This window comes from Somniosus microcephalus, chromosome 1 (genome assembly GCF_052327205.1).
Source record: "Somniosus microcephalus isolate GS21.2 chromosome 1, FLI_Smic_1.0, whole genome shotgun sequence".
Classification (NCBI taxonomy): domain Eukaryota; kingdom Metazoa; phylum Chordata; class Chondrichthyes; order Squaliformes; family Somniosidae; genus Somniosus; species Somniosus microcephalus.
The window spans coordinates 283,251,877-283,277,968 of NC_140987.1; the positions used below are offsets into that span (position 1 = coordinate 283,251,877).

Consider the following 26,092-nt stretch of genomic DNA (forward strand, 5'->3'; position numbering starts at 1 on the left):
CTGGAGTGGGGGGGTGGGTGTGGTGGGGCGGGTGGGAGTGGGGGGGTGGGTGTGGTGGGGCGGGTGGGAGTGGGGGGGCAGGAGTGGGGGGGCGGGTGTGGTGGGGTGGGGTGGGAGTGGGGGGGTGGGTGTGGGGTGGGGGCAGGAGTGGTGGGGCGGAGCAGGAGTGGGGAGTGGGTGTGGTGGGGGTGAGGCGGGGGTGTGGGGGCAGAAGTGGAGGGGGTGTAGTGGAGGTGGGTGTGGGGTGGGGGCAGGAGTGGGGGGCAGGAGTGGGGGGGCAGGAGTGGGGGGGCGGGTGTGGTGGGGCGGGAGTGGGAGGGCGGGGCGCGAGTGGGGGCGCGGGGCGGGAGTGGGGGGGCGGGGGGGCGGGAGGGGGTTGTGAGTGGGGGGTTGGGAGGGATGTGGGAGTGGGGGGGGTGGGAGTGGGGGCGAGGGTGTGGTTGTGTTGGGAGTGGGGGGTGGGAGTGTGGGGCGGGAGTGGGGGGGTAGTGGGGGGTGGGAATGGGGGCGCGGGAGTGGGGGGGCAGGTGTAGGGGGGCAGGTGTAGGGGGTCAGGAGTTGGAGGTGGGGGTGGGGGGCTGGAGTGGGGCGGGAGTTGGGGGGTGGGGGTGGGGGCTGGATTGGGGGCGGTTGTGGGGGCGGGAGTGGGGAGGCGGGTGTAGGGGGGGCAGGAGTGGGGGTGCGTGGGTGTGGTGGGGGTGGGAGTGGGGGGCGGGTGGTGGTAGTGGGGGGGTGAGGCGGGAGTGGGGGGCGGGAGTGTGGGGGGTGGGTGTGGGGGGGCAGGTGTAGGGGGATGGGAGTAGGTGTGCGTGGGTGTGAGGAGGATGCATGTGGGGGGGCAGGAGTGGAGGGGCGGGAGTGTGAGGGTGGGGCGGGAGTGGGGGCGGGTGTTGGGGGGCGAAAGTGTGGGGCGGGTGTGTGGGGGGCCAGTTGTCGTGGTGCATATAGGCACCAATGATACAGGTAAAAAGTGGGATGAGGTCCTAAAAGCAGAATATAGGGAGTTAGGAGGTAAATTTAAAAATAGGACCTCAAAGGTAGTAATCTCAGGATTGCTACCAGTGCCACGTGCTAGTCAGAGTAGAAATAGAATGATATTTCAGATGAATACGTGGCTAGAGGAATGGTGCAACAGGGAGGGATTCAAGTTCCTGGGACATTGGAACCGGTTCTGAGGGAGGTGGGACCAGGTCAAACCGGACGGTTTGCACCTCAGCAGGGCTGGAACCGATGTCCTAGGGGGAGTGTTTGCTAGTGCTCTGGGGGAGGGTTTAAACTAAAATGGCAGGGGGTTGGGAACCTGAGCAGGGAGACAGAGGAAAGGGAAACAAGGATAAAAGCAAAAGATAGGAAGGAGAAAAACAAAAGTGGCAGTCAGAGAAATCAACGGTTTAAATCAAACGTGGCCACAGTAAATAATAATTATAATAGGTCTAAGAACGTTAAAAAAACAAGCCTGAAGGCTTTGTGTCTTAATGCGAGGAGCATTCGTGATAAGGTGGATGAATTGGCTGCGCACATAGAGGTAAACGAATATGATTTGGTTGTGATTACGGAAATATGGCTCAAGGATGGCCAAGGCTGGTAACTCAACATCCAGGGGTATTCGATATTCAGGAAAGATAGGCAAAAAGGAAAGGGAGGTGGGGTAGCATTACTGGTTAAAGAAGGGATTAACACAATTGTAAGGAAGGATATTAGCTCTGATGATGTGGAATCTGTATGGGTAGAATTGAGAAATACTAAGGGGCAGAAAACGTTAGTGGGAGTGGTATATAGACTTCCAAACAGTAAGGCGGAGGTTGGGGATGGCATTAAAAGGGAAATTAAAGAAGCGTGCAATAAGGGCACAGCAGTTATCATGAGTGACTTTAATCTACAGAAAGATTGGGCTAACCAAATTAGTAACAATACTGTGGAGGAGGAATACCTGGAGTGTTTACGGGATGGTTTCCTGGACCAATATGTCGAGGAACCAACCAGAGATCAGGCCATCTTAGACTGGGTATTATGTAAAGAGAAAGGATTAATTAGCAATCTTTTTGTACGAGGCCCCTTGGGTCGGAGCGATCATAATTTGATTGAATTCTTCATTAAGATGGAGAATTAAATAGTTGACTCAGAGACTAAGGTCCTAAATTTAAATAAAGGAAACTACGATGGTCTGAGGAGCGAGTTGGGTAGGATTGATTGGGGAATGTCACTCAAAGGGTTGACGGTGGATAGGCAATGGCAAACATTCAAAGACCGAATGGATGAACTACAGAATTTGTTCATCCCAGTTTGGCATAAAAATAAAACAAAAAAGGTGACTCAACCATGGCTAACAAGGGAAATTAGGTATAGCATAATATCCAAGGAGAGGACATTTAAATTGGCCAGAAAAAGCAATAATACTGAGGATTGGGAGCAGTTTAGGATTCAACAAAGGAGGACAAAGGGATTAATTAAGAAGGGGGAAATAGAATATGAGAGTAAGCTTTCAGGGAACATAGAAACTGACTGAAAAAGCTTTTATAGATATGTGAAGAGAAAAAGATTGGTGAAGTCAAGTGTAGGTCCCTTGCAGTCAGAATCAGGGGAATTTATAATGTGGAACAAAGAAATGGCAGACCAACTAAATACATATTTTGGTTCTGTCTTTTCAAAGGGGGACAAAAATAACCTCCCAGAGATGCTGGGGAACATAGGGTCTGATGCAAGGGTGGAACTGAAAGAAATCAGTATTTGTAGGGAAATGGTGTTAGGAAAATTGATGTGACTGAAGGCCGATAAATCCCCAGGGCCTGATAATCTACATCCCAGGGTACTTAAGGAAGTGGCCCTAGAAATAGTAGATGCATTGCTGGTCATCTTCCAGAACTCGCTAGACTCTGGAACAGTACCCATGGATTGGAGGGTAGCTAATGTTACCCCACTATTCAAAAAAGGTGGTAGAGAAAAAGCAGGGAATTATAGACCGATAAGCCTGACATCGGTAGTGGGGAAAATGCTAGAGTCCATTATAAAAGATGTAATAGCAGAGCACTTGGAAAGCAGTGACAGGATCGGACAAAGTCAACATGGATTTACAAAAGGTAAATCGTGCTTGACTAATCTACTAGAACTTTTTGAGGATGTAACTGGTAAAATAGATAAGGGAGAACCGGTGGATGTGGTGTAATTGGACTTTCAGAAGGCTTTCGATAAGGTCCCGCATAAGAGATTAGCGTGCAAAATTAAGGCACATGGGATTGGGGGCAAGGTATTGACTTGGATAGAGAACTGGTTGGCGGATAGAAAGCAAAGAGTTGAAATAAGAGATTAGCGTGCAAAATTAAGGCAGCGAAGATTCACCAGGCTGATACCTGGGATGGCAGGAATGACGTATGAGGAGAGATTGTGTCGATTGGGCTTATACTCACTGGAGTTTAGAAGATTGCGAGGGGATCTCATTGAAACTTATAAAATTCTGTCAGGCCTGGACAGACTAGATGCAGGAAGGATGTTTCCGATGGCTGGGGAGTCCAGAACCAGGGGTCATAGTCTAAGGATAAGGGGTAAGCCATTTAGGACTGAAATGAGGAGGAATTTCTTCACCCAGAGAGTGATGAACCTGTGGAATTCTCTGCCACAGAGGGCGGTGGAGGCCAGTTCATTAAATATATTCAAGAAGGAGTTGGATATATTTCTTAAGGCTAAAGGGATCAAGGGATATGGGGAGAAGGCAGGAACAGGGTACTGAATTTGGATGATCAGCCATGATCTCATTGAATGGCAGAGCAGGCTCGAGGGGCCGAATGGCCTACTCCTGCTGCTATCTTCTATGTTTCTATGTTTCTATGGGTGGGTGTGGGGGGGCTGGTGTGGGGGGGGCGGTAGTGGGGGGCCGGAAGTGGGGGGGGCGGGTGTTGGTGTGCGTGGGTGTGGTGGAGCAGGGAGTGGGGGGCGGGACTGGGGGGGCGGGTGTGGTTGGGGTGGGAGTGGGTGTGCGTGGTGGTAGTGGGGGGGCAGGGTGGGAGTGAGGGGGGTGGGTGTGGGGGGGAAGTGGGGGGCGGGAAAAGGGGGGTGGGAGTGGGGGGAGCGGGAGTGGGGGGCGGGTGTGGTGGGGGCGGGAGTGGGTGTGCGTGGGGTGGGGGAGTGGGTGTGAGGGGCGGGAGTGGGTGTGCGCGGGTGACCTTCAGAATCATGCATGCCCAAACTTCTTTGCTGCACATCCTGCAGCAGCACCAACAAGGAGCGATTGCTAAAGATTAGAGTCTTCAGTGATGCACTCATCACGCACATAAGAATATAAGAAGCAGGAGTAGGCCATACAGCCCCTCGAGCCTGCTCTGTCATTCAATAAGACCATGGCCGATCATCGACCTCAACTCCACTTTCCCGCCCTATCCCCATATCCCTTGACTCCCTTCGCATCTAAAAATCTATCTATCTCTGTCTTGAACATACTCAATGACTGAGCATCCACAGCCCTCTGGGATAGAGAATTTCAAAGGCTCACCACCCTCTTGAGTGAAGAAATTTCTCCTCAGTCCTAAATGGCCGATCCCCTATCCTGAGACTATGATCCCTAGTTCTAGACTCTCCAGCCAGGGGAAACAGGCTCTCAGCATATAATTTGTCAAGCCCTCAAAGAATGTTATACATTTCAATGAGATCACAAATCTGCTGATCTCTCTCGAACAATTGCTAGCACCCTCCGCCACCCCCCCCACCTTTAAGGGCAAGCTGCAGGCCTTTCTTGCACAGGTAGTCTATTGAAATGAAGAGGAGAAACTTGCTGCACAAGATTTGGTGAGGCCAGTCCTCCTCGCTATTGGCACATGAGCATCTGTGCCAGACACAAGCTTAGCCACAGTTTCACCCAGCACAGATAATCAGGGTTGACATGTCCTCCTTGTAACATGTCTGAAAGTCACAGAATTCGCCAATTCACTTCACTTCCACTTTTCGTGGCTCCTGATGTACTCAGCCTGGCTGAATCGGTATGTTTTGACTTTGATTCTGGGGCCTAAGTGCCAGGCTATTTCAGGCAATTCAGCCATCTTCATAACTGATCCATTGATTCGCAAATTTTCCATGCAGCATAATTTAGTTACGGTGCCTTCCATAAGGTTGGCCAGGGTGAGTACAGCAGATAGATCTTGACTTTAGTGCGAGCGTGTAAAACAGGTGATAGCGAATCGCCAGCCGGTTTTACATTTCTCCCACTTTTGATTTCCATTGAAGTCAATGCAGATAAAAATCAGGAGATGGTAAAATGGGCTGCCGACAGGCTATCACCTGTTTTACACTCTCGCATCAAGTCAAGATCTACCCCCATTGTGTTACAACAACAACTTGTATTTATATAGCGTCTTTAATGTAGTAAAACGCCCCAAGGTGCTGCACAGGAGCGTTATAAGACAAAAAATTTGACACCGAGCCACATAACGATAAATTAGGGCAGGTGACCAAAACCTTGCTCAAAGAGATAGGTTTTAAGGAGCATCTTAAAGGAGAAAGAGAGGTAGAGAGGCGGAGAGGTTTAGGGAGAGAATTCCAGAGCTTAGGGCCTAGGTTAGCTCCATTCTTCTGGTTCCTGTGCTTTTCTTAATCCACAGATATTCTTAAATATTCTAGATTGCTTCAATTGTACCAATATGCAGTCTCCATTCTGATTAAAGACTGTGTTTGAAAAGCATTTTAGGGATTACAAAGAATATACAGCACAGAAACAGGCCATTTGGCCCAACCAGTCCATGCTGGAGTTTATGCTCCACTCGAGCCTCCTCCTGTCTTTCCTCATCTAAATCTATCAGCATAACCCTCTATTCCCTTCTTCCTCATATGCTTGTCCAGCCTCCCCCTAAATGAATCTATACTATTGTAGGGGGTGGTGTGTGGATCAGCTTTCCCTCTGACTTCTGAGCGGTTCGAATCTCTTCCACTCCCTTGATTCTAGACCTTGGGCTTATTTGGGGGTTGTGACAAAAGTGCAGCAGACAACTGGTTTTGGTGCAAGAAACTTTGATCTTTATTCAAGAAAGAAAATATAACACAGCAATCTTCTACTCTAATAAAAATGGGGAACACTTTGATACATACGAGGGAAAATACATAGAAAAATACCTCACCCCTCCCAATCCCACTTCCTAGCTAAGTTGGGCTCTAGAGGACCAGGGATAATGCTCACCAAAACGAATCCTTGACAGTTGAGCTGGTTCACGGTTTCAGGGTTCACTGGATGTGTTGGTCGGTGTCTGCTGTACCCCATACACAGTAGAGGACTTCGACTATCTGCTGGTCAGTCTTCACGAGTCCGCTGATGCGGTAGGGTGCGTTTTGGATCTATGGGGTGAGTACCCACTTTTCTTTGGTAGAGATAGGGTTTAGAGTTCCTTTTAAGTAAAAATCTTACCTGGGGTAAGTCAGGAATAGATTGTCGAGTGGAAACTTTCGAATCTTCGGTTTTTCTCCTGAGTTGTTTTTCTTTGGTCACGGTGGCTCAATATTACCGGATTGGTTGGTGGTAATATTTTGTTGGTAGTTTCGTAAGGCTCTTGTTGCCACAGGGTGTCCGACGATGTCCTGGGTCACTGAAGCTGTTGAACTTGGGTGTACGGTAGAATGCTGCCCCGTTTCGATGCTTCGGTTTCTCTTGTGTGTTGCTTCTGGGGCAAGCTTTCTGAGAGAGAACTTCTTGAGTTGTCTCGAACTTCTGGAGAGTTTTTCTTTAGAAAACAGGCCTTTAATTATACTAATTGGGGCCTCCTAATCTACGTGCCAAATCAGTCCTGGTTTATTGTTTGATTTGGGCGGGCTCATTAAGGTAACTTGATTAAACATGTGAAAAATGGTTTTGGGATATTGTACTGTTTAGTCAATGAGTTCATTGTCATAGTTATATTTAGGTTTCGAGTTTCCTGTCTGAGCCTGAGATTTCTATGTAAGTTGGCGAGGTGATTTGCATTATGCATATTTTGGATGGGTCCTGTGTTTTGGGTGGGGACTGCTCCTTCGTGGATCGAATGTTAGGATGAATTGAGGTTATACAGTTCCCCAGACAATTTGATTTACTCCAATATCCAAACTGTCTTTACAGAGGTTGATCCCATTTCCTGTTGCAGCCTTTTCTCCCTGTACAGGTCCAAACATGCCTTTTTATTTTATCATCCTGAAATTTGTTTAGAAAGAGTCCAAAGTCATTTTCCTTAGGGTTTTCTTCTAGCTTTGGGGGACCTGTGAATTCTGAGAATCTTACACTATTCACTTCAACCACTCCCTGTGGTAGCGAGTTCCACATTCTCACCACTTTTTGGGTAAAGAAGTTTCTTCGGAATTCCCGATTGGATTTCTTGGTGACTATCTTATATTGATGGCCTCTAGTTATGCTCTTCCCCACAAATGGAAACATTCTCTCTGTATCCACTCTATCAAAACCTCTCATAACCTTATAGACCTCTACTGGGTCACCCCTCTTTTTTCAAGAGAAAAGAGACCCAGCCTGTTCATCCTTTCCTGATACGTATGCCTTCGCATTTCTGGCATCATCCTTGTAAATCTTCTCTGCACCCTCTCCAGTGTCTCTATAGCCCTTCCATAATATGGCGACCAGAACTGTACGCAGCACTCCAAGTGTGGTCCAACAAAGGTTCGATAGAGGTTTAGCATAACTTCCCTACTTTTCAACTCAATCTCTCTAGAAATAAACCCCAGTGCTTGGTTTGCTTTTTTAATAGCCTTGCCAACCTGTGGCGCAACTTTCAGTGATTTGTGTATTTGCACTCACAGACCACACCCCCCGCCCCCTGTTCCTCCACCCCATCCAGACTCGCACCCTCCAAGTGATAAGTGACCTCCCTATTCCTCCTACCAAAATGTAACACCTCACACTTGTCTGTGCTGAACTTCATCTGCCAATTATTCGCCCATTCTGCAAGTTTATTAATGTCCTCCTGTAATTTGTTGCAGTCCTCCTCAGTATTGACTATCCCCTCATATCTGGTATCATCCACAAATCCAGAAATTGTGTTTTTGATTCCAAAGTCCAAATCGTTAATGTAAATTGTGAACAGCAGTGGTCCCAGCACTGATCCTTGTGGAACACCACTACCCACCTTCTGCCACTGTGAATAGCTACCCTTCACTCCCACTCTCTGCCCTCTGTGTTGAAGCCAGCCAGCAATCCATTCTGCCCCTGACTCCACATTCTCTGATCTTATTCATTAGTCTATTATGGGGTACCTTACTGAAGACCCCCTGAAAATCCAGATAAACCACATCCACCGTACTACCACCGTCCACCCCCTCCGCTCCCTCCTCAAAAAACTCAATAAGGCTGGTCAAGCAAGACCTTCCCCATTGAAATCCATGCTGACTATTGTTGAGTCTGTGTTTCCAAATGTAGTTATGCTGAATAACTGGACACAGACTACAGAAATAATTAAACAGGTCTTTAGTAATTGAGGGTCAGGGCTGAACTGGAATACACTTTGCTCCACAGGGTTTATATACCGGTGTGGTCACCACCGGTACTACAATGTACAGGAGCCATCAAAAAGTAGTCCATCACCTTAAGGTATCCTCTTAAGGTGGTACAGGTTACATACAATACAATTCCTCCCCTTTTAGCTTAACAGTGTGAAATAAAGAATAGATTTGCCTTTCTAATCTAGGCTATATTAACTTAAAAATCTTGTAGCACATCTTCAACACCCAGTCCTAACTAAAGGCTGGAAAGAACTGAATTTAAGATGGCCACCACAAATCACATGACATCAACTACCAATGAGATTACAGCATATATCCCAAGGCAGGAAACAAACAACCAATCACAATACTTCTTACTAAACATAGAGAATAATCACGACATTCACCCCTCCTTTTAAAATATACTCCAACCTAAATAACCTTTACAATTTATAATTAATTATTTACAACTAAAACTATGCACAGACAAAAAAAAACTATTCAACATGACACAATACTAAGTGAGCAACAACAAATAGTAACATTGCACATAAGTATTAAGTATCTCTCAACTAAAACAATATAATATAATATTTCAACAATTTTAAAACATTACTATCAATTTAAAAGTCCATTTTCAATCGGTCGACCGGATACCTTGTTCGTGTCGACCTTCTTAACCTTGGTGAAATTCCTTGCCCTCCCACACCAGGAGACACAGAAGTATCTTCTGCAGGAAGGCTATCCATATCCCGATTTTCAACAGTTTCCGGATTAGAAATCCCATCAGGAGGTAAACTGGGACGGTCATGAACATCCATCGAGGGCTGACTAATAGAAGTATAATTATCTGCAGTCGGATTGGAAATATTCGTAGTATCTGTAACAGCATCCACATTATCTGAATCATGACTATTGTTAATATCCTCAGAAGAGGGCTGGCCACCACAAGGAGCCAAGGCCTAGAAATTCAGTCGCATTTGCGCCCACTTATTGGCTAAAGAGTGGTTTGCGCCGGAAGTTTTTTAGTGCCCGAAATTCAGTTGGTCCCTAAAATCGGCGTTAGCCGGTAGCGCTGCGCCGGCACCGATGACGTCATCGGTGTGCGCAGCGCCCCGGTTCCAACGCGATTCCGTGCCGACGGCCAAATTCAGTTGCGGCCGCCTCGCCCGTAGCGGCCGCAAACAGCGTTTGAAAAACGGGGCCTTGCAGCTCCGAGAGGCCGGCGCATAAAGGTGGAGGGGCGGCCGGCCGCTTTCCCGGCGGCCGCCTGGCCGCACCTCCCTCCCCGGACTCCTGCACCACCCCCCCGCGGCATTGGTGTCTGACTCCCGCGAGCCCGGCACTTCTCCGTGGTGCCGGGCTCATTTGCCGGGGGAATCCAGCGGCGATCTCACGGCTGCAGGCAGCTCCTCCTTAAGAGAAGGAGGAGGCCTGCAGTACCCCAGCCTGCCGCACCGCATCGGGTGCCGCAGCGGCAGCTGGACGCCTGAAATTGACTTTCATCGCCCCAAGCGAGGCGGCCAAACCCTGCAATAGCGCCCGCCTCCGTCTTGGGGCGCCGCAACTGAATTTCAGGCGGGCGCTACGGGAATCCGGGCGAGCGCTAAATTTCGGGCGCTAAAGACCTGGCGCGGCGATAGCGAATTTCTAGGCCCAAGTCTTTAATTGAAACGGTACTTTCTTTCCCATCTTGGAATCGAATATGAGCATATTGGGAATTTGCCTCCAACAGCTCCACCTCCTCCACTAAAGGATCATATTTTGACAATCTAACATGGCGTCGAAGCAGCACAGGTCCCTGCATAGTAAGCCATGAAGGTACCGAATATCCCGTAGTAGATCTCCGCGGATAGTTAAAGAGCCTTTCATGGGGGGTCACATTAGTAGCCGTTGAAAGCAATGATCTAATGGAATGCAGGGCATCAGGCAGTACCATTTCCCACTGTGTATTCTTAAGGTTCCGGGATGTCAAAGCCAACATAACTGCCTTCCAGATCACCCCATTGTATCGTTCGCACTGTCCATTACCCTGGGGATTATACGGGGTAGTTCTACTAGTAGAAATTCCCTGACTCTGAAGGTATTCCTTCAACTGGGAAGACATAAAAGAACTTCCCTGATCCGAATGGATATACGCAGGCATCCCAAAGATGACAAAAAGTTGAGTCAGACATTTGATAACTGTAGCAGCTGATACATCTGCGCAAGGAAAAGCAAAAGGGAACCTTGAAAACTCATCCACAACAGTAAATATATATCGGTTTTGAGTAGTTGAAGGAAGAGGCCCCTTGAAATCGACGCTCAAACGTTCAAAAGGAGAAGTAGCCTTTATAAGATGAGCTCGTTGAGGCTTAAAGAAATTCGGTTTCCACCGAGCACAGATAGAACATGATGAAGTCATCCGCTTGACGTCTTCAACTGAAAAGGGCAAATTCTTACTGCATACGAAGTGTATCATCCTCGTAACCCCAGGATGGCATAAGGCATTGTGAAGATTAATAAGCGTATCTCCGTGAATCACAGAACAATAAGCCCTCGACAGCGCATCAGCAGCAACGTTATTCTTCCCCGGACGATAAACTATATCAAAATGGTAACATGCCAACTCAATCCTCCACCTCATTATTTTATCATTCTTAATCTTTCCAAAATGTTTGACATCAAATATAAAGGACACAGACTTTTGATCAGTTACCAACGTAAAATGTCGCCCCGATAAATAATGTCTCCATTTACGCAGTGCTTCTACTATTGCATACGCCTCTTTCTCTATTGAAGAATGCCTTTTTTCACTATTGTTCAAAGTACGTGAGAAAAAGGCCACAGGTCTTCCATTTTGGTTCAGAGTAGCCCCAATTGCAAAATCAGAAGCGTCCGTCTCAATCACAAAAGGAACCTGCTCATCAATAGAATGCACAACTGCTCCAAGGATATCCTTTTTAAAATTATCAAAACACGTCCTGGCCTCCCATGATAGAGGATATGTCGTAACCCGAATAAGAGGCCGGATCTTCTGTGAAAAATTTGCAATCCAATTAGAATAGTAAGAAAACAGTCCAACAACTCGTTGCAAAGCCTTAGAATTAGTAGGACAAGGTAAATCAATCAATGGTCGCAGACGTTTTGGGTCTGGTTTAATCTTGTTTCCCGAGATAATGTACCCCAGTAGATTTACCTCAGTGGTCGAAAAGGTACACTTTATTGAAAGTTAAACCAACTTTTTCCGCAGCTTGAAGGAATCTTTCTAAATTAGAATCATGCTCCACCCTTGATTTGCCACACACCGTGATGTCATCTAAGTATGAAAAGGTGTCAGAGAGAGAGTTATCACTTATAAAAGCATCCATTGCCCGTTGAAAACAAGCAACACCATTAGTAACACCAAATGGTATTCGGCAAAACTGATACAGCTTTCCACCAGCCTCAAAGGCCGTATATGGTTGATCCTTCTTAACAATAGGAATCTGATGATAAGCACTCTTTAGGTCAATAGTGCTAAAAACCTTATACTGAGATACCTTATTGATAAGCTCATCAATCTTAGGCAAAGGGTACGCATCTAATTGAGTATACCTATTAATAGTTTGGGAATAGTCTATCACCATTCGTTTCTTATGTCTCTCGTTAGTCGTGACAACTACCTGTGCCCGCCAAGGCGAACAACTAGGTTCAATGATTCCTTCCAATAAGAGACGTTGAACTTCAGAATTAATAAATTCTCTATCCTGACTGCTATACCTTCTTGACTTGGTAGCAATTGGCTTACAATCCGGCATCAAATTGGAAAAAAGTGATAATGGAGAAATGGATAAAGAGGTTAATCCACAAATAGATAAAGGTGGCTTAGTCCCTCCAAATGAAAGACTAAGAGACTCGTGTAACTGAAGCACATCATGACCAATCAAAATATCCGCACAGAGATTAGGCAAAACAGATAGGCGTATATCAGTATACGCATTACCTAGAAGAATCAATTTCACACGGCAACAACCAGCTACTTGTGAAGTGAGAGTCGTCTGAGCCATACACACCTGATAGGAAACAGGCAAAATTTTCAAATGCTTCTCCTTTGCAAACTGAAGACTTATAAAACTCTCGGTACTGCCCGTATCTATAAGGGCCTTCACTTCCAACCCATTAACTTGGGCCGTAACTATAGCTTTGTTTAGGCCATGAGCAAATGCAGCAGAAATTGATGCAATAAACGCCCTATCTAAAGGCTGAATAGTCACAGAGGAGGTAATTGAACCTGATGATTTACACACACGCGCGTAATGACCTCTCTTGCCGCATTTACTACACACAGCCTCCCGAGCAGGACACTTCAGACGAGGGTGCCGGACATTCCCACAAAAATAACACTTCTGAATCCTAGAGGCAACAGCCGCTGAAGTAGAAACTGTTTCAGAATCTAGTAAACCACTCCTATTAAGTCCACATAATTCCTTTTCATCCGGAACTGCCGAAACCACAGTCACAGGCCGATTAAAAAGAGCATAAGAATCCGAACTTCTCTGAGCCACATCCAATGCAAAAGCTTGCTCAAAAGCACTCTTAAGATCCAAAGTCTTATTTTCTAACAACCGCTGACGAATTGATCTAGACAGTAATCCATTAATAAAAGCATCCCGTACCGATTCTTCCTTATATTCTTCAGCCGTCACGGCCTTATAATTACAGTTAACACTAAGGCACCGAAGTGCTTGTAAATAAGTATCCAAAGATTCTCCCACCTGCTGCCTACGGGCAGATAGAAGGTGACGTGCAAATACCTCATTCTTTGGTTTAACAAAAATCTTTTCCAATGTAGAAATAGCCACTTCGTAAGTTTTACAGTCCAAAATATACTTATACACATCCGGAGCAATGTAGTTGATCAGCATATTCAGCTTATTTAGAGACTCTTGATCCAACACGCCCAAAAAGTTTTTAAATGTACAATACCAATGTTTCCATTTATCATCCACTCCTGCAGAATTAGGGTCAGCATTGAATCGTTCTGGTTGAAGATATCGCTCCATTCTGACATAAAGTTAATAAATTGAAATAAAGAATAGATTTGCCTTTCTAATCTAGGCTATATTAACTTAAAAATCCTGTAGAACATCTTCAACACCCAGTCCCAACTAAAGGCTGGAAAGAACTGAATTTAAGATGGCCACCACAAATCACATGACATCAACTACCAATGAGATTACAGCATATATCCCAAGGCAGGAAACAAACAACCAATCACAATACTTCTTACTAAACATAGAGAATAATCACCACACAGTGTACACCCCAATTTAAACATTACATGGATAACATATATACAACTTTCACACAAAACTGTTCAAAGATTCAGTCTCTGAGGAGGCCTCTTGATCCGGGCCGGATAACGCCTTTCAGGGGTCTCTGGTTCTCGTTGCTGGGGTGACTCATCCATTTGATCTCCTATGGATTGAACATCATCATGTACGTTCGAGTCTGAGGTAGATGCTGCAGGCTCAATAACTTCTTCAACTGGTGTCTCTGCCGTAGACATGGGGTCGACCCTTGTTCTCGATTCCACAAGTTGGTCAGCATGACATCGTATTACGTTCTCTCCAACGTCTACTGTGTACATCAAGGGTCCTTGTCGGGCATGAATTGTTCTGGATTGCCATTTATCATTCCTATAGTCCCTGGCCAACACTGGTTGTCCTATTTCGAAACTCCGAGTGGCCTTGTTATTTATGTGCTGGAATTGCTTGTTTTCGACTTCCCTGTGCACATTGGGTTTTAACAAATCCAACCGGGACCGCAACCTCCTGTTATAGAACATTATGGCAGGGCTTTGATTTGTCACTGCATGCGTGGCGTTTCGATATGCCATCAGGAAATTGTCCACCTTGTGTTGTAGTGGAACATGGTCTTCGCTCATGGCCTTTATTGCCTTTTTGAACGTTTGTACAAATCTCTCGGCCAACCCATTTGTAGCCGGATGATATGGGGCAGATGTATAGTGTTTCACCCCATTCTTTTTCATGAATTTCTGGAATTCTTCTGACATTAACTGTGGTCCGTTGTCTGAACATATTTGTTCCGGCAACCCATTCCTTGCAAATATGGTTCTTAGAACTGCGATCGTCTTTTCAGAGGTAGTGGTCGACATCTTAATCACTTCTGGCCATTTAGAATGTGCGTCTACTGCTATCAAAAACATGGAATCCATGAATGGACCTGCAAAGTCGATATGCACACGTTGCCATGGGGTTGAAGGCCATTCCCACGGATGCAGCGGTGCAATTGGAGGTGCGTTTTGAACTTTTTGGCACCCTGAGCAGCTTTTAGTCAGATCCTCTATTTGTTTGTCGACACCTGGCCACCACACATAAGCCCTAGCAAGGTTTTTCATCTTGACTCCCCCCAGATGACCTTCATGCAATTCCTTCAGAACTCTCTCCCTTAATTTAGGAGGAATAATCACCCTTGTTCCATACATCAATGTTCCTTGACAGACGGACAGCTGTTCTCGTCCGGCTGAGAATGCTGGTAACAGTGGGTCGCCATGTGCTGGCCACCCCTTTACTGTCAAATCGTAGACCCGAGACAGTGTTGAGTCATTTCGGGTCTCTCTCTCAATACCCGCATTGGTGACTGGTAAGCATTCGATGATGGTCGAGTAAAATACCTCGACAGGGTCAACTGCCGGTGCCTCTTCCGCTGTAGGTAGTGGCAGGCGCGACAGCCCATCAGCATTACCATGTTGCTTTGTACCTTTGAATTCGATATCATATTGATGTGCCCCTAGGAAAAGGGACCATCTCTGAAGCCTCTGCGCCGTCATAACCGGAACACCCTTCTTAGGGTTAAAAATGGAAACCAACGGCTGGTGATCTGTCAGCAGCGTAAACTTTTGGCCTTGCAGGTAATGGTTAAATTTCTTAACTCCCCACATGAGGCTGAGAGCCTCCCTATCTATCTGAGCATAGTTACGCTCTGCGGAGGTCAATGATCTGGATGCGAACGCGACTGGCCTTTCCAAGCCATTTGGAAACTTATGTGAGAGCACTGCCCCGATACCATATGGAGAAGCATCACAAGCTAAGCGAATAGGCAGCGTTGGGTTAAAGTGAGCCAACACTTCCTTAGAGGTGATCAGTGCCTTGCTTTTTTGAAAAGCCTGCTTACAATCATCGCTCCACTTCCATGGTATTCCCATTTGCAAAAGAGTGTTCAGCGGGTGTAACACCGTGGATAAATTGGGAAGAAACTTGTGGTAATAGTTAACCAACCCAAGGAACGACCTCAACTGGGATACATTTTCCGGAGCGGGAGCTTTCACAACAGCTTCGATCTTGTCAGGTGACTTATGGAGCCCCTCCTGGTCAATGACGTGGCCGCAGTACGAGATTCGCTTTTGAAAGAACTCACATTTCTGGTGATTAACTCTGAGCCCATATTCTTTCAATCTGGTGAGCACCTGCTCCAAATTCGCGAGGTGATCCTTATCATCATCTCCATTAATCAGAATGTCGTCCAGGTAGCATTGTGTGCCTGGAATTCCCTGCAATACCTGCTCCATGGCCCTTTGCCAAATCGCTGGAGCCGATGCCACTCCAAAAACCAGTCTATTATACCGATATAAGCCTTTATGTGTGTTGATCGTGAGATACTGGCGTGACGCTTCATCAACTTCCATCTGTAGGTACGCCTGCGCCAGGTCTATCTTGGTGAAGTGTTTCCCACCAGACAGCGAAGCGAAGCGAAGATATCTTCAATCCGCGGAAGCAGATATTGCACCGTGTGAAGAACCGGATTAACAGTGATCTTGAAATCGCCACAGATGCAAACCTTCCCAGGTTACCCCGGCTTGTTGCTCAATGAATGCTTCATGACAGGAACAATGGGTGTGGCCCATTCGCTCCAGTCCACCTTTGATAGTACTCCTGAACATTCTAGCCCTTCCAGCTCTGCTTCCACAGCAGGTCGTATCACATAAGGTACCGGTCTGGCTTTGAAAAATTTTGGGTTTGCATGTTCTTCAACCTTGATGTTTGCCGTAATTCCTTTCAGTGTTCCCGGTCCCTGTTGGAACACCTCCTTAGCATCGTCCAATATTTTGGACAGTCGTTTAGGTTTGACGTCGTCCTCTTTACAGGAATCTACAGTCAGTGCTTGTATGGAATGCCAGTCCACATTTATTCTCCAGATCCATTCCCGTCCCAGTAGTGGCGGCCCTCCATCAGGTAACACATACAAGTCCATTTCCTGACTTTCTTTACCATTGTAGACCACATTTACTTTTATCTTTCCGACGGGGTATACTATTTGCCCCGTGTATGTTTTCAATACAATCTCCGTATCCCTCAGGGGAATGTGCGAGAATAACCTTTTGTAATCTTGCTTATTCATGACCGTCAATGCCGATCCAGTGTCCAATTCCATCTTCACTTGGACTCCTGCTATCCGAAGCATGACCCAGATAGTTTGGTGGTCTGCTGTGTTACCCACATTATGTATTTTTAGACAACCCAGTTCCTTACTGCTGGAGTCTGAATCCATCTTCTGTTCATCCGAACTGTTCTCTGTCACCTTGTGTACTTTTTTGTACTTCTCCTGCGGCGACTTTTTGCTGCTGGTCTTCTTTCCTGACCGGCATACTCTCGCTATGTGACCAAGTTTGCCACATTGCCTGCATTCTTTATCTTTGAACCAGCACTGGTTCTGGTCATACGTTGTCCTTCCGCAATGATAGCACTTTACTGCGCCCAATGCCATTTCATTGGTGCTGAATTCCAATGGCCTTTGCTGTATCTCTGCAGCGCCTCGTGCTGCTGCCTCGTGCGATGCTGCAATGCTGAAAGCTTTGTCCAGCGTAAGATCCTTTTCCTCTAGCAGTCGCTTCTGGGTTCCTTCCCTTAGGAGCCCACACACAAACTTATCTCTCAGTGCGTCTGCTAGTCCTGTACCGAACTGACAGTACTTTGATAACTTGCGCAGTTCGATTAAGAATTCAGCGTTGCTTTCCTCTTTAAGTTGAATTCTTTTGTAGAATTTAAATCGTTCCGCTATCAGCAGCGGCGTGGGGTTTAAATGCTCTTGCAGGATAGTAACAATATCCGTGAAACTCTTTCCTACTGGTTTATCTGGTGTTACAAGGTTCCTTAATAACCCGTACGTCTTCGCACCCATCGAGTTTAATAGGGTTAGTGCTTTCTTATCCTCCGGTACCTCATTCGTTGTACAGTAAACTTCGACGCGTTCCACATAAGTGGCCCAATCTTCCACATCGCTATCAAAAGCAGTGATGTTACCCGTTTTTGGCATCCTTGTTGAGTTTCCTTTCCTTCGGATATGATTAGTATTTTATTTCATTTTGTTCAAAATGGCGGCTTCCCGCGCTTGGCGGCTCTTCCCGCGCTTGTCTTCTTCCCCCGCCGACTCAAAATGGCGATTACCGCGCTGTTGCCGTTCTCGCCTCCCAGCGGTCCTTTATTTTCCCCTACGCTGCTGCTCTTGTTCCCCGCCGCTCCCGCGGTCCTTGTGGACATAAACGCTTTTCTGGCTGCTGCGCGTCTCTGCCCTGATTGCAGTCCAGCCCCTGACACCGGCTGCGGTCGTGTTCTCTGCCCTTTTCGTCGTTTATCTCCCCTTCTCTTACTGACAACTCGGCCGACTTCCCCCCTGTGCCGCTCGATCGGGCTTACCCGCCGCTGTCGTCGAAGGGATGTTCACTGATGTTTGGCTTCGTAGCCAGAAACCAACCCGGGTTCCCGATTGCCTCCCGTGCTATGCAGTGCCCAGCAGGATGTTGAGGGTGGATGTCCTTGATCAACGCCCGTTTCAGAGGCGAAGCTTCCTTTGATGCAACTGCCGCTAGGTAAGATCAGACTCGTCGCCACTGTTGAGCCTGTGTTTCCAAATGTAGTTATGCTGAATAACTGGACACAGACTACAGAAATAATTAAACAGGTCTTTAGTAATTGAGGGTCAGGGCTGAACTGGAATACACTTTGCTCCACAGGGTTTATATACCGGTGTGGTCACCACCGGTACTACAATGTACAGGAGCCATCAAAAAGTAGTCCATCACCTTAAGGTAGCCTCTTAAGGTGGTACAGGTTACATACACTACAACTATTCATTATTATACTTTTCGTTTCTAGATGTTCTTCTATTCATTCCTTTAGTAGGGATTCCATTATTTTTCCTACCATGGATGTAAAGCTGACTGGTCTATAATTCCCTGGACATGTTAGACTATATATGGACTATATATATCGATCATTTCTATATTTGGTTTCTGGGAATAAGCAGTAGATTTCAATGCCATGCTAGATTATACACGTGAAGGCCTAGAAATTGAGTTTGCGCTGCGCCAGGGCTTTAGCGCCGGAAGTTAGCGCTGGCACTAAGTCCCTTTGCGCGCGCCAAAAATTCAGTAGCGCCGCGCCCAAACGGCTGCCGGCGCTACTGAAGGGTTTTAGCGCCTGAAAACTGGCGCAACGCACCGCATTGCGGCGCCCGCTGCGGTGCGGCAGGCTCGGGAAGTGCAGGCCTCCTCCTTCCGTTAAGGAGGAGCTGCCTGCACCCGGCCATGGCCCGCGCAAATCTCTGCAAAAATGAGCCCGGCACCTCGGACAAGTGCCGGGCTTGCATCTGTTCCGGGGGGGGGGGGGGGGAGAAGTCCGGGGAGGGAGCTGCGGGCAGGCGGCCGGTGGGAAAGCGGCCGGCCGCCGCGCCTCCTTAAAGCGCCGGCGCAGACTCCGGCAACACTCGTTTGCCGGAGTCTTAGTTGCGGCTGCCACTGGCGAGGCGGCCGCAACTGAATTTCGGCTTGGGGCCGGGTTACCACGGCAACCGGGACGCTGCGCACACCGATGACGTCATCGGTGCCGGCGCAGCGCTACCGGTCTACCGCCGCGGAAGGGCCCCAGTCAATTTAGGAACCGGCGCCAATTGCAGCGCTAGGCCCTCTAACGCCGCAAAATCGGTGCTAAGGGCACTGAATTTCTAGGCCTTGGACTCCTCAAGCCCACAACCTTCTGATTCTGAGGGGAGAGCACTACGAACTGAGATACACAGCCCCCGCACCTATGACCATTACACAATTTAATGCTAATTCATCCTGTATATAAAAACCTACTCCAAACTGATCAGGGACCCCAAAAGAATGGTTTCTCTTGTTCTGTACAGTTATGATAAAAGTAAAGTGAATTTACCACAAGATTATCTGCCTTCTCCATATCCCTAGTCAAGGACATTAAACATTTTGCTTTTCTTGCTGAATAAAATATCGGTGAGAGAATGGTTAGTACAATGAGTCAGTACATTTACCGTTACCTGTAGGATGATGGATTTTGACCTCTGCTGACTGTGAAGATTTTACATGAAGTAGATTTGAGTGCTTTTAACCTAGTCACCAGTGTGCACCATCCCATAGAAAACTGGCAGTCTCACTCAGAGTGGGTGTGAAGATGATTGGTGTGAGAAATAGGATGTTCACACTGGTGCTTTGATGGTCTTATTGAGCATTGCAGGGAATTAGGGAAAATGGTTTGTGAAAACCAGGAAAACTTTACGTTGTGGCTACCCTGCTACAGCTGAGATAGGAATGAAAATACTGAAACTGGAAGAGTATTTAAATCCCTAATATTGAAATCCTGCACCATAATTGACATTAAAAAATCAAATAAAACCAGTTGCTAAAATTTACTGTGAAGTTCATTTTTTCTTATTATCACAGGTACCCTACCTCCAAATGCAGAAGAGCGACTGGTTAACTACCTTTTACATGCTGATCGGTACAATAAGCTCATCAGGCCTGCAAAGAACAGCAGTGAGATAGTGACCATTGCAATAAAAGTGTCGCTCTCGCAGTTAATAAGTGTGGTGAGTACACGTCACTTTAGTTGAAATAATCCTACTGTGATGCTTAAATTAACACTGAACTTTGTAAGAATGTATTACAAATTGCAATACTGATCAAGGAGATTGCTGCAATGTTCAATATATATGAGTTCAATACATACTCATGTGTTAAGTCCACAAAATACAACAATGCAAATGGTGTGTTAGCCTTTATCACAAGGGGGTTTGAGTATGAGTAAGGAATTTTTGCTGTAATTATATAGGGCTTTGGTGAGGCTATACCTAGAATACTGTGTACAGTTTTGGTCTCCTTACCTAAGGAAGGATATACTTGCCTTAGAGGGGGTTGCAACAAAGGTTCACTGGAATGATTCCTGCGATGAGAGAGTTGTCCTATGAGAGGAGTCTTATTGAATGATCATGGCTCTAGGGGCCATATGGCCTACTCCTGCTCCTATATTATCTGAAGTTTAGAATAATGAGAGATGATCTCATTGAAACGTATAACATTCTTAGAGGGCTTGACAGGGTAGATGCTGATAGGCTGTTTCCCCTGGCTGGAGAGTCTAGAACTAGGGGGCATAGTCTCAGGATAAGGGGTCAGCCATTTAGGACTGAGCTGAGGAGAACTTTTTTCACTCAGAGGGTGGTGAATCTTTGGAATTCTCTACCCCAGAGGGCTGTGGAGGCTCAGTCATTGAGTATATTCAAGACTGAGATTGATAGATTTTTTAACACTAAGGGAATCGAGGGATATGGAGATCGGGTGGGAAAATGGAGTTGAGGTCGAAGATCAGCCATGATCTTATTGAATGGCGGAGCAGGCTCAAAAAGGCAAATGGCCTACTCCTGCTCCTGTTTCTTATGTTCTTATGACCTGCCCCCACGACATCAATAAACGCCCTCTCACACACAGGGTAATTTTGGCTGTGCGATAGTGTAAAACGGGTGATAGCGAATCAACAGCCTGTTTTACATCTCTCCCCACTTTTATTTGCATTGAAGTGGATTTACTCTCAGATGTTTTACACTATCGCATGAAGTCAAGATTACCCCCCATCCATTTTAATATTTTGTGTTCAGTAGCTCTGTACCTAAGTGGCAATCCCTGTCACAGTGCTCAGCGTTTGGATTGGAAACACCTCCACTTGCTCACATCTTTTTCATGGTAGTCAGGTACCATAAATAACACCCAACCACTGACAACATAAGAACATAAGAACATAACATAAGAACATAAGAACATAAGAAATAGGAGCAGGAGTAGGCCAATCGGCCCCTCGAGCCTGCTCCGCCATTCAATAAGATCATGGCTGATCTGATCCTAACTGCCAATCCACTATCACAGAACTATCCTTACTCATACTCAAACCCCCTTGTGATAAAGGCTAACGCACCATTTGCAGCCAAATGCACGTTGACCTGCCAGTGCATACAGGACAGTAGGTGACACTTCCACTTCATCTACAGTCTATCCAGAACTCCCTCCTGAACAGCACCGTGGGAGTACCATCACCACATGGACTGCAGCGGTTCAAGAAGGCGGCTCACCACCACCTTCTTGAGGGTAACTAGGGATGGGTAATAAATGCTGGCTTTGCCAGCGAGGCCCACATCCCATAAGCGAATAAAAAAAAAGAATATGGGCAGTCAGTCTCTGAAGTCACTAAGAGCTTCAAACTGCGCTCTGTGACGTAAGTAACCAATATGCAAATTCCTCGGTCTGCTAGTTAGCACAGGTTAATGCCTTTATTAAATCAACAAAGAAAGGAATTTCATACAAATCTGTTTGTTGACACATTTATTCCTAATGTTGCATTGCACAGCGTGACATCAACACGAGTGCAGGTCAAAACAAGGCACTGATTCTGTTAACAACCTCAAACAGGAGCGGTAAAATAGAATAATACCGAGGAAAGAACGGCTGATGTTACGAGCAAACCCTCCGCATCTCAATTCCTGATTTCTCACCCAGTCTCTCTTACACTCTTTCGCACACACTCTCCATCTATCTCACACAGGGAATAAGTAAAGAAGTTGGGGCGGGGGAACCACAAACTACTTTGGAATTGTTGACAATTCTACAATTTGAAAATAATATGCGGGGGGGAGGGGCATTTTTAATCCCCAAAAATGGGCAGGCTGAGGTCGGGTGGGAGGTTAAAGTGTTAAAAATCTGAATCTCGACCCCAACCCAACCACTTCCGGTTTTGACGAGCGGGATGGGGGGCGGGCAGCCAACCTACTCCCAGGAGGCGGGTCGACACTTTAAATATGATAATGAGGCTAGAAGCAATGTTCCCTTTAAGCTGCGTAGTCATGCAGCAGTCTGGGAGCTCCGCACAGCTGGCTCGCCGGTTTTTAAATGCAAAAGTTTTTGATTTTTGATTTTTGAATGGGCCACGCAACCAGTTAAAGGGAGCCGTGCGGCCCTAAAAAAAATGACAGGGAACATTGGCTGGAAGCCTCGGGATTAACCTGCTTTGCTGCAGCCGGTCGGGGTTCCTGGGCCTTGGGAATCACAGCAGCTGCAGTGAGGCGAGGGCAGTCTCGGGGAGCAATCCTGGTGGGCTGGGAGGAGCGGGAGTGCTTGCCCTCGGCCCCCAAGCCCCCCCGAGATCGGACCCCGCCTCCCCGTGGTAGGGAATTGGACACCCCCCACCAGGGATTGGACCCCCCTCCCCCGGGGTCGGGTCTCACACCTACCTGGGGTTGGGGCCTCTTCTCCAGCAATCCCCGCCCGACTGGAAGCCAGCCTGTAAATCAGACCGGCTGCCAGACGGGGAACCTGTCAGTGACATCACACGCACGCTGCACTCCACAGTGTGTGGGGAAATCCGGACTTCCAGGTTTCCCGCGTGATTGGGCCCCTCTGCTCCCGGTGGGTCCAAAAGCCACCGGCATGAGATCTGGCACCGGCAAGGGGTTAAGTGATCGGGAGGGGGTTTGGTCATTGGTCATTTCGCGGAGGGAGGGGGTCGGTCAGATCTGGCCACCGGGTGGGGGTTGGGGGAGTGCCGTTGGACAGATCGCAGGGGAGGCAGTGTTTACAGGTTTGCTTGTTGGGCCGGGCAGAAACACTCTTTCGCCTCCCGGCCCACATGCAGTGCTGTAAAGTGCTTGTATTTCCGTACCTTTACATCACCATGCTACAAATTTCATTCCCCCCCCCACTTCATGTCTGTGAAATTAACGCTTTGTCTTTGAAGTCCCAGTCTCCATCTCAGTTGGATATCATATACACACCTAACCCCCCCAACACCCTGTCACATGCTCCTACAGTCCAGAGTACTCTCATTGTGCGAAGGTTCACCAGACTGATTCCTGGGATGGCACGACTGTCATATGAGGAGAGATTGGGTCGACTAGGCCTGTATTCACTAGAGTTTAGAAGAATGAGAGGGGATCTCATTGAAACGTATATAATTCTGACAGGGCTAGACAGACTGGATGCAGGGAGGATGTTTCCCCTGGCTGGGGAGTCTAGAACGAAGGGTCATAGTCTCAGGATACAGGGTAGGACATTTAGGATTGAGATGAGGAGAAATTTCTTCACTTAGATGAACTTGTGGAATTCTCTACCACAGATGGCTGAGGAGGCCAAGTCACTGAATATATTTTAGAAGGAGATAGATATATTTCTATACACAAAGGCATCAAGGGGTATGGGGAGAGACCGGGAATATGATATTGAGTTAGAGGATCAGCCATGATCATATCGAAGGGTTGAATGGCCTACTCCTCCTATTTTTCTATGTTTCTAGTGGGGAAATCCCAGGTCCATATTGCTCATGTCTCCTTCTCCATCCATCACTGAGATACACGGCCATGATCTCACAAGGTGGCACAATTCATGCCAGCTTGCAAGCTGGTGATTCTTTACACCTCAACCGTGTAAGATATTGGCCTAAAAAGGTAAATTCCATACAAAAACATTTTGTGATAGACGTCTCAATTCCTCTTCTGTGTTCTGTGAGATGGAGAATGTGTGTCAAGAGGGGAAGAAGCAGGAATGATACATTCCGGAATGATAAATATTAGGGGGTAGAATTTCTGCTTTGGGCGCTGTCAGCGATCCAGCCGTGAATTGTACTCAAAATTGGGCCTGTTTTGAAAAGTTTCCGCTCAAACTCATTTGCATATCACCAAACACAAAGGCCCAGATATTCTGATCCCGACGGGTGGGTACGCACTGTGTACCCACCCGTAGGGACATCGGACATGCCAGTTTCAGGCATGCACTGCGCATGCGCTGGAAACCGGCATTTCCGATCTGTCAAGAAAGCTCTTGACAGATCCTCTGGCAGCCCTGGAGAAGGGCCTCTGTGTGCGGAAAGTTCCGCTTTTTGGAGACCCTCCGCCCGCAGAAAACACTTACAATTCTTACGTCTGGTAAAAGCAGATGTAAGGCCTGCTTTTACCAGGATAAGAGTTGAAAAAAAGTTTTTTTAAAAATTCACTGATTTATCATTTAAAAATACTTTAAAAAAAGGTAGGTTTATTTTTAGCCCTGTAAAAAACGAATTATTTTTTCAAAAAATTACATTTTTGTTTAAAATATTTAATTAATTGCAATTCAAGTCATTTTAAAAGTGTGATTTTTAAAAAATTTATTTAAAGTTTTACTATGTTTTTGGGGGTGATCTCCATTCATATATTTGACAGGTCTTCCTGTCAAGTGTATGAAGGGAGATTCCCTTCTGCGATTGGCTCCCCATAGCACACGTGTGAACTGCATGTGCCCCTGGGATACGTAGGCCCTGCACACTTGGAGTTGGAGAGGCCCAGGAGCAGAAGTGTGTGCGTTCCGGGAGCCCTCAGGTAAGGGCATAGATTTTTCCCCGATCGGAGGCTTCCGCATGCAGGAAGCCTCCGATCAGAAAATACGGCCCAAAATCTGCAATAAACCAGCGCAATCGGGCAGCGTTTTAAAATGTAATTTAAAAAAAAATTTGCTTTAAAAAATATTCCTTGATATATTTACGAGTGGTATCTTGGTGCAGTTTGATGAATACAGCTGAAAATGGGTTTTTCACAAAAAATCAAGCATTTTAAATCACAGTGTCAATCCACCAGCTATGAGTAACCCGATTTTAAATGACTGAAAAATGCCTTTAAAAAAAAATACACCAAAGTGTTTTCTGGTTAGATTGGGGTACAGTAGTCAGTTTCTTAGTAAATTAAAAAAAAATTCATTCAAAACTTTTCAAAACGTGCCTATTGGTCCTTGCGCCCAAAAGATCCAGATTAATTTTTGGAGCCTCCTCGAAGGCCCGTTAACGAGGGCAATTAGCAGAAACTCCCCATGGTGATTGATTCACTCTGGGGGGCCGTGGCCAGGTTTGAGAGTGGGGCCCACATCTCACGCGTTGTTTTTAAAGCTAGCGCAAAAGATCACAGAAACTCGAGTCGCGCTTAAAATTCCGCAATTTTTGCCGCTGCTTAAGCAGATTTCAGGCGAACTGCGGCGAAAATCCTGACGCAAGCGAGCGGAAACTCCAGGCCTTGCTATTTTTTTTCTAATTATCCAGATGAAGCACTTTTGATAATCATGTTTGGTTAATTCGTTTAACTAAGATTGTGGATGTTCTCAGTTCGGTTGGATCGTTTAGCGATGTGCATGAATGTGTCTGCACGTATATGATTTGAAATAATTTATCGAGATATAATTGTCTGATTTTTTAAATTTTTCTCCAGAATGAGCGGGAACAGATAATGACCACAAATGTCTGGCTCACCCAGGTTTGTATAATTTACCCACAATGTATTAAATCATATATGTAAAACGCTGGAACCATAATAAACCTGTCCTGTAACT

General features: G+C 46.5%; 1 protein-coding gene across 1 annotated transcript in view; it reads left to right on the forward strand.

Moving 5' to 3' along the window:
* Positions 1 to 26,092, forward strand: part of LOC147124816 (neuronal acetylcholine receptor subunit beta-4-like) — a 125,900-nt gene that overhangs the window by 61,278 nt on the left and 38,530 nt on the right. Inside the window, exons 2-3 of the mRNA XM_085993507.1 lie at positions 20,150 to 20,295; positions 25,972 to 26,016. Of these exons, the coding sequence (XP_085849633.1) occupies positions 20,150 to 20,295; positions 25,972 to 26,016 (191 nt within the window). The remainder of the gene's footprint in view (positions 1 to 20,149; positions 20,296 to 25,971; positions 26,017 to 26,092) is intronic.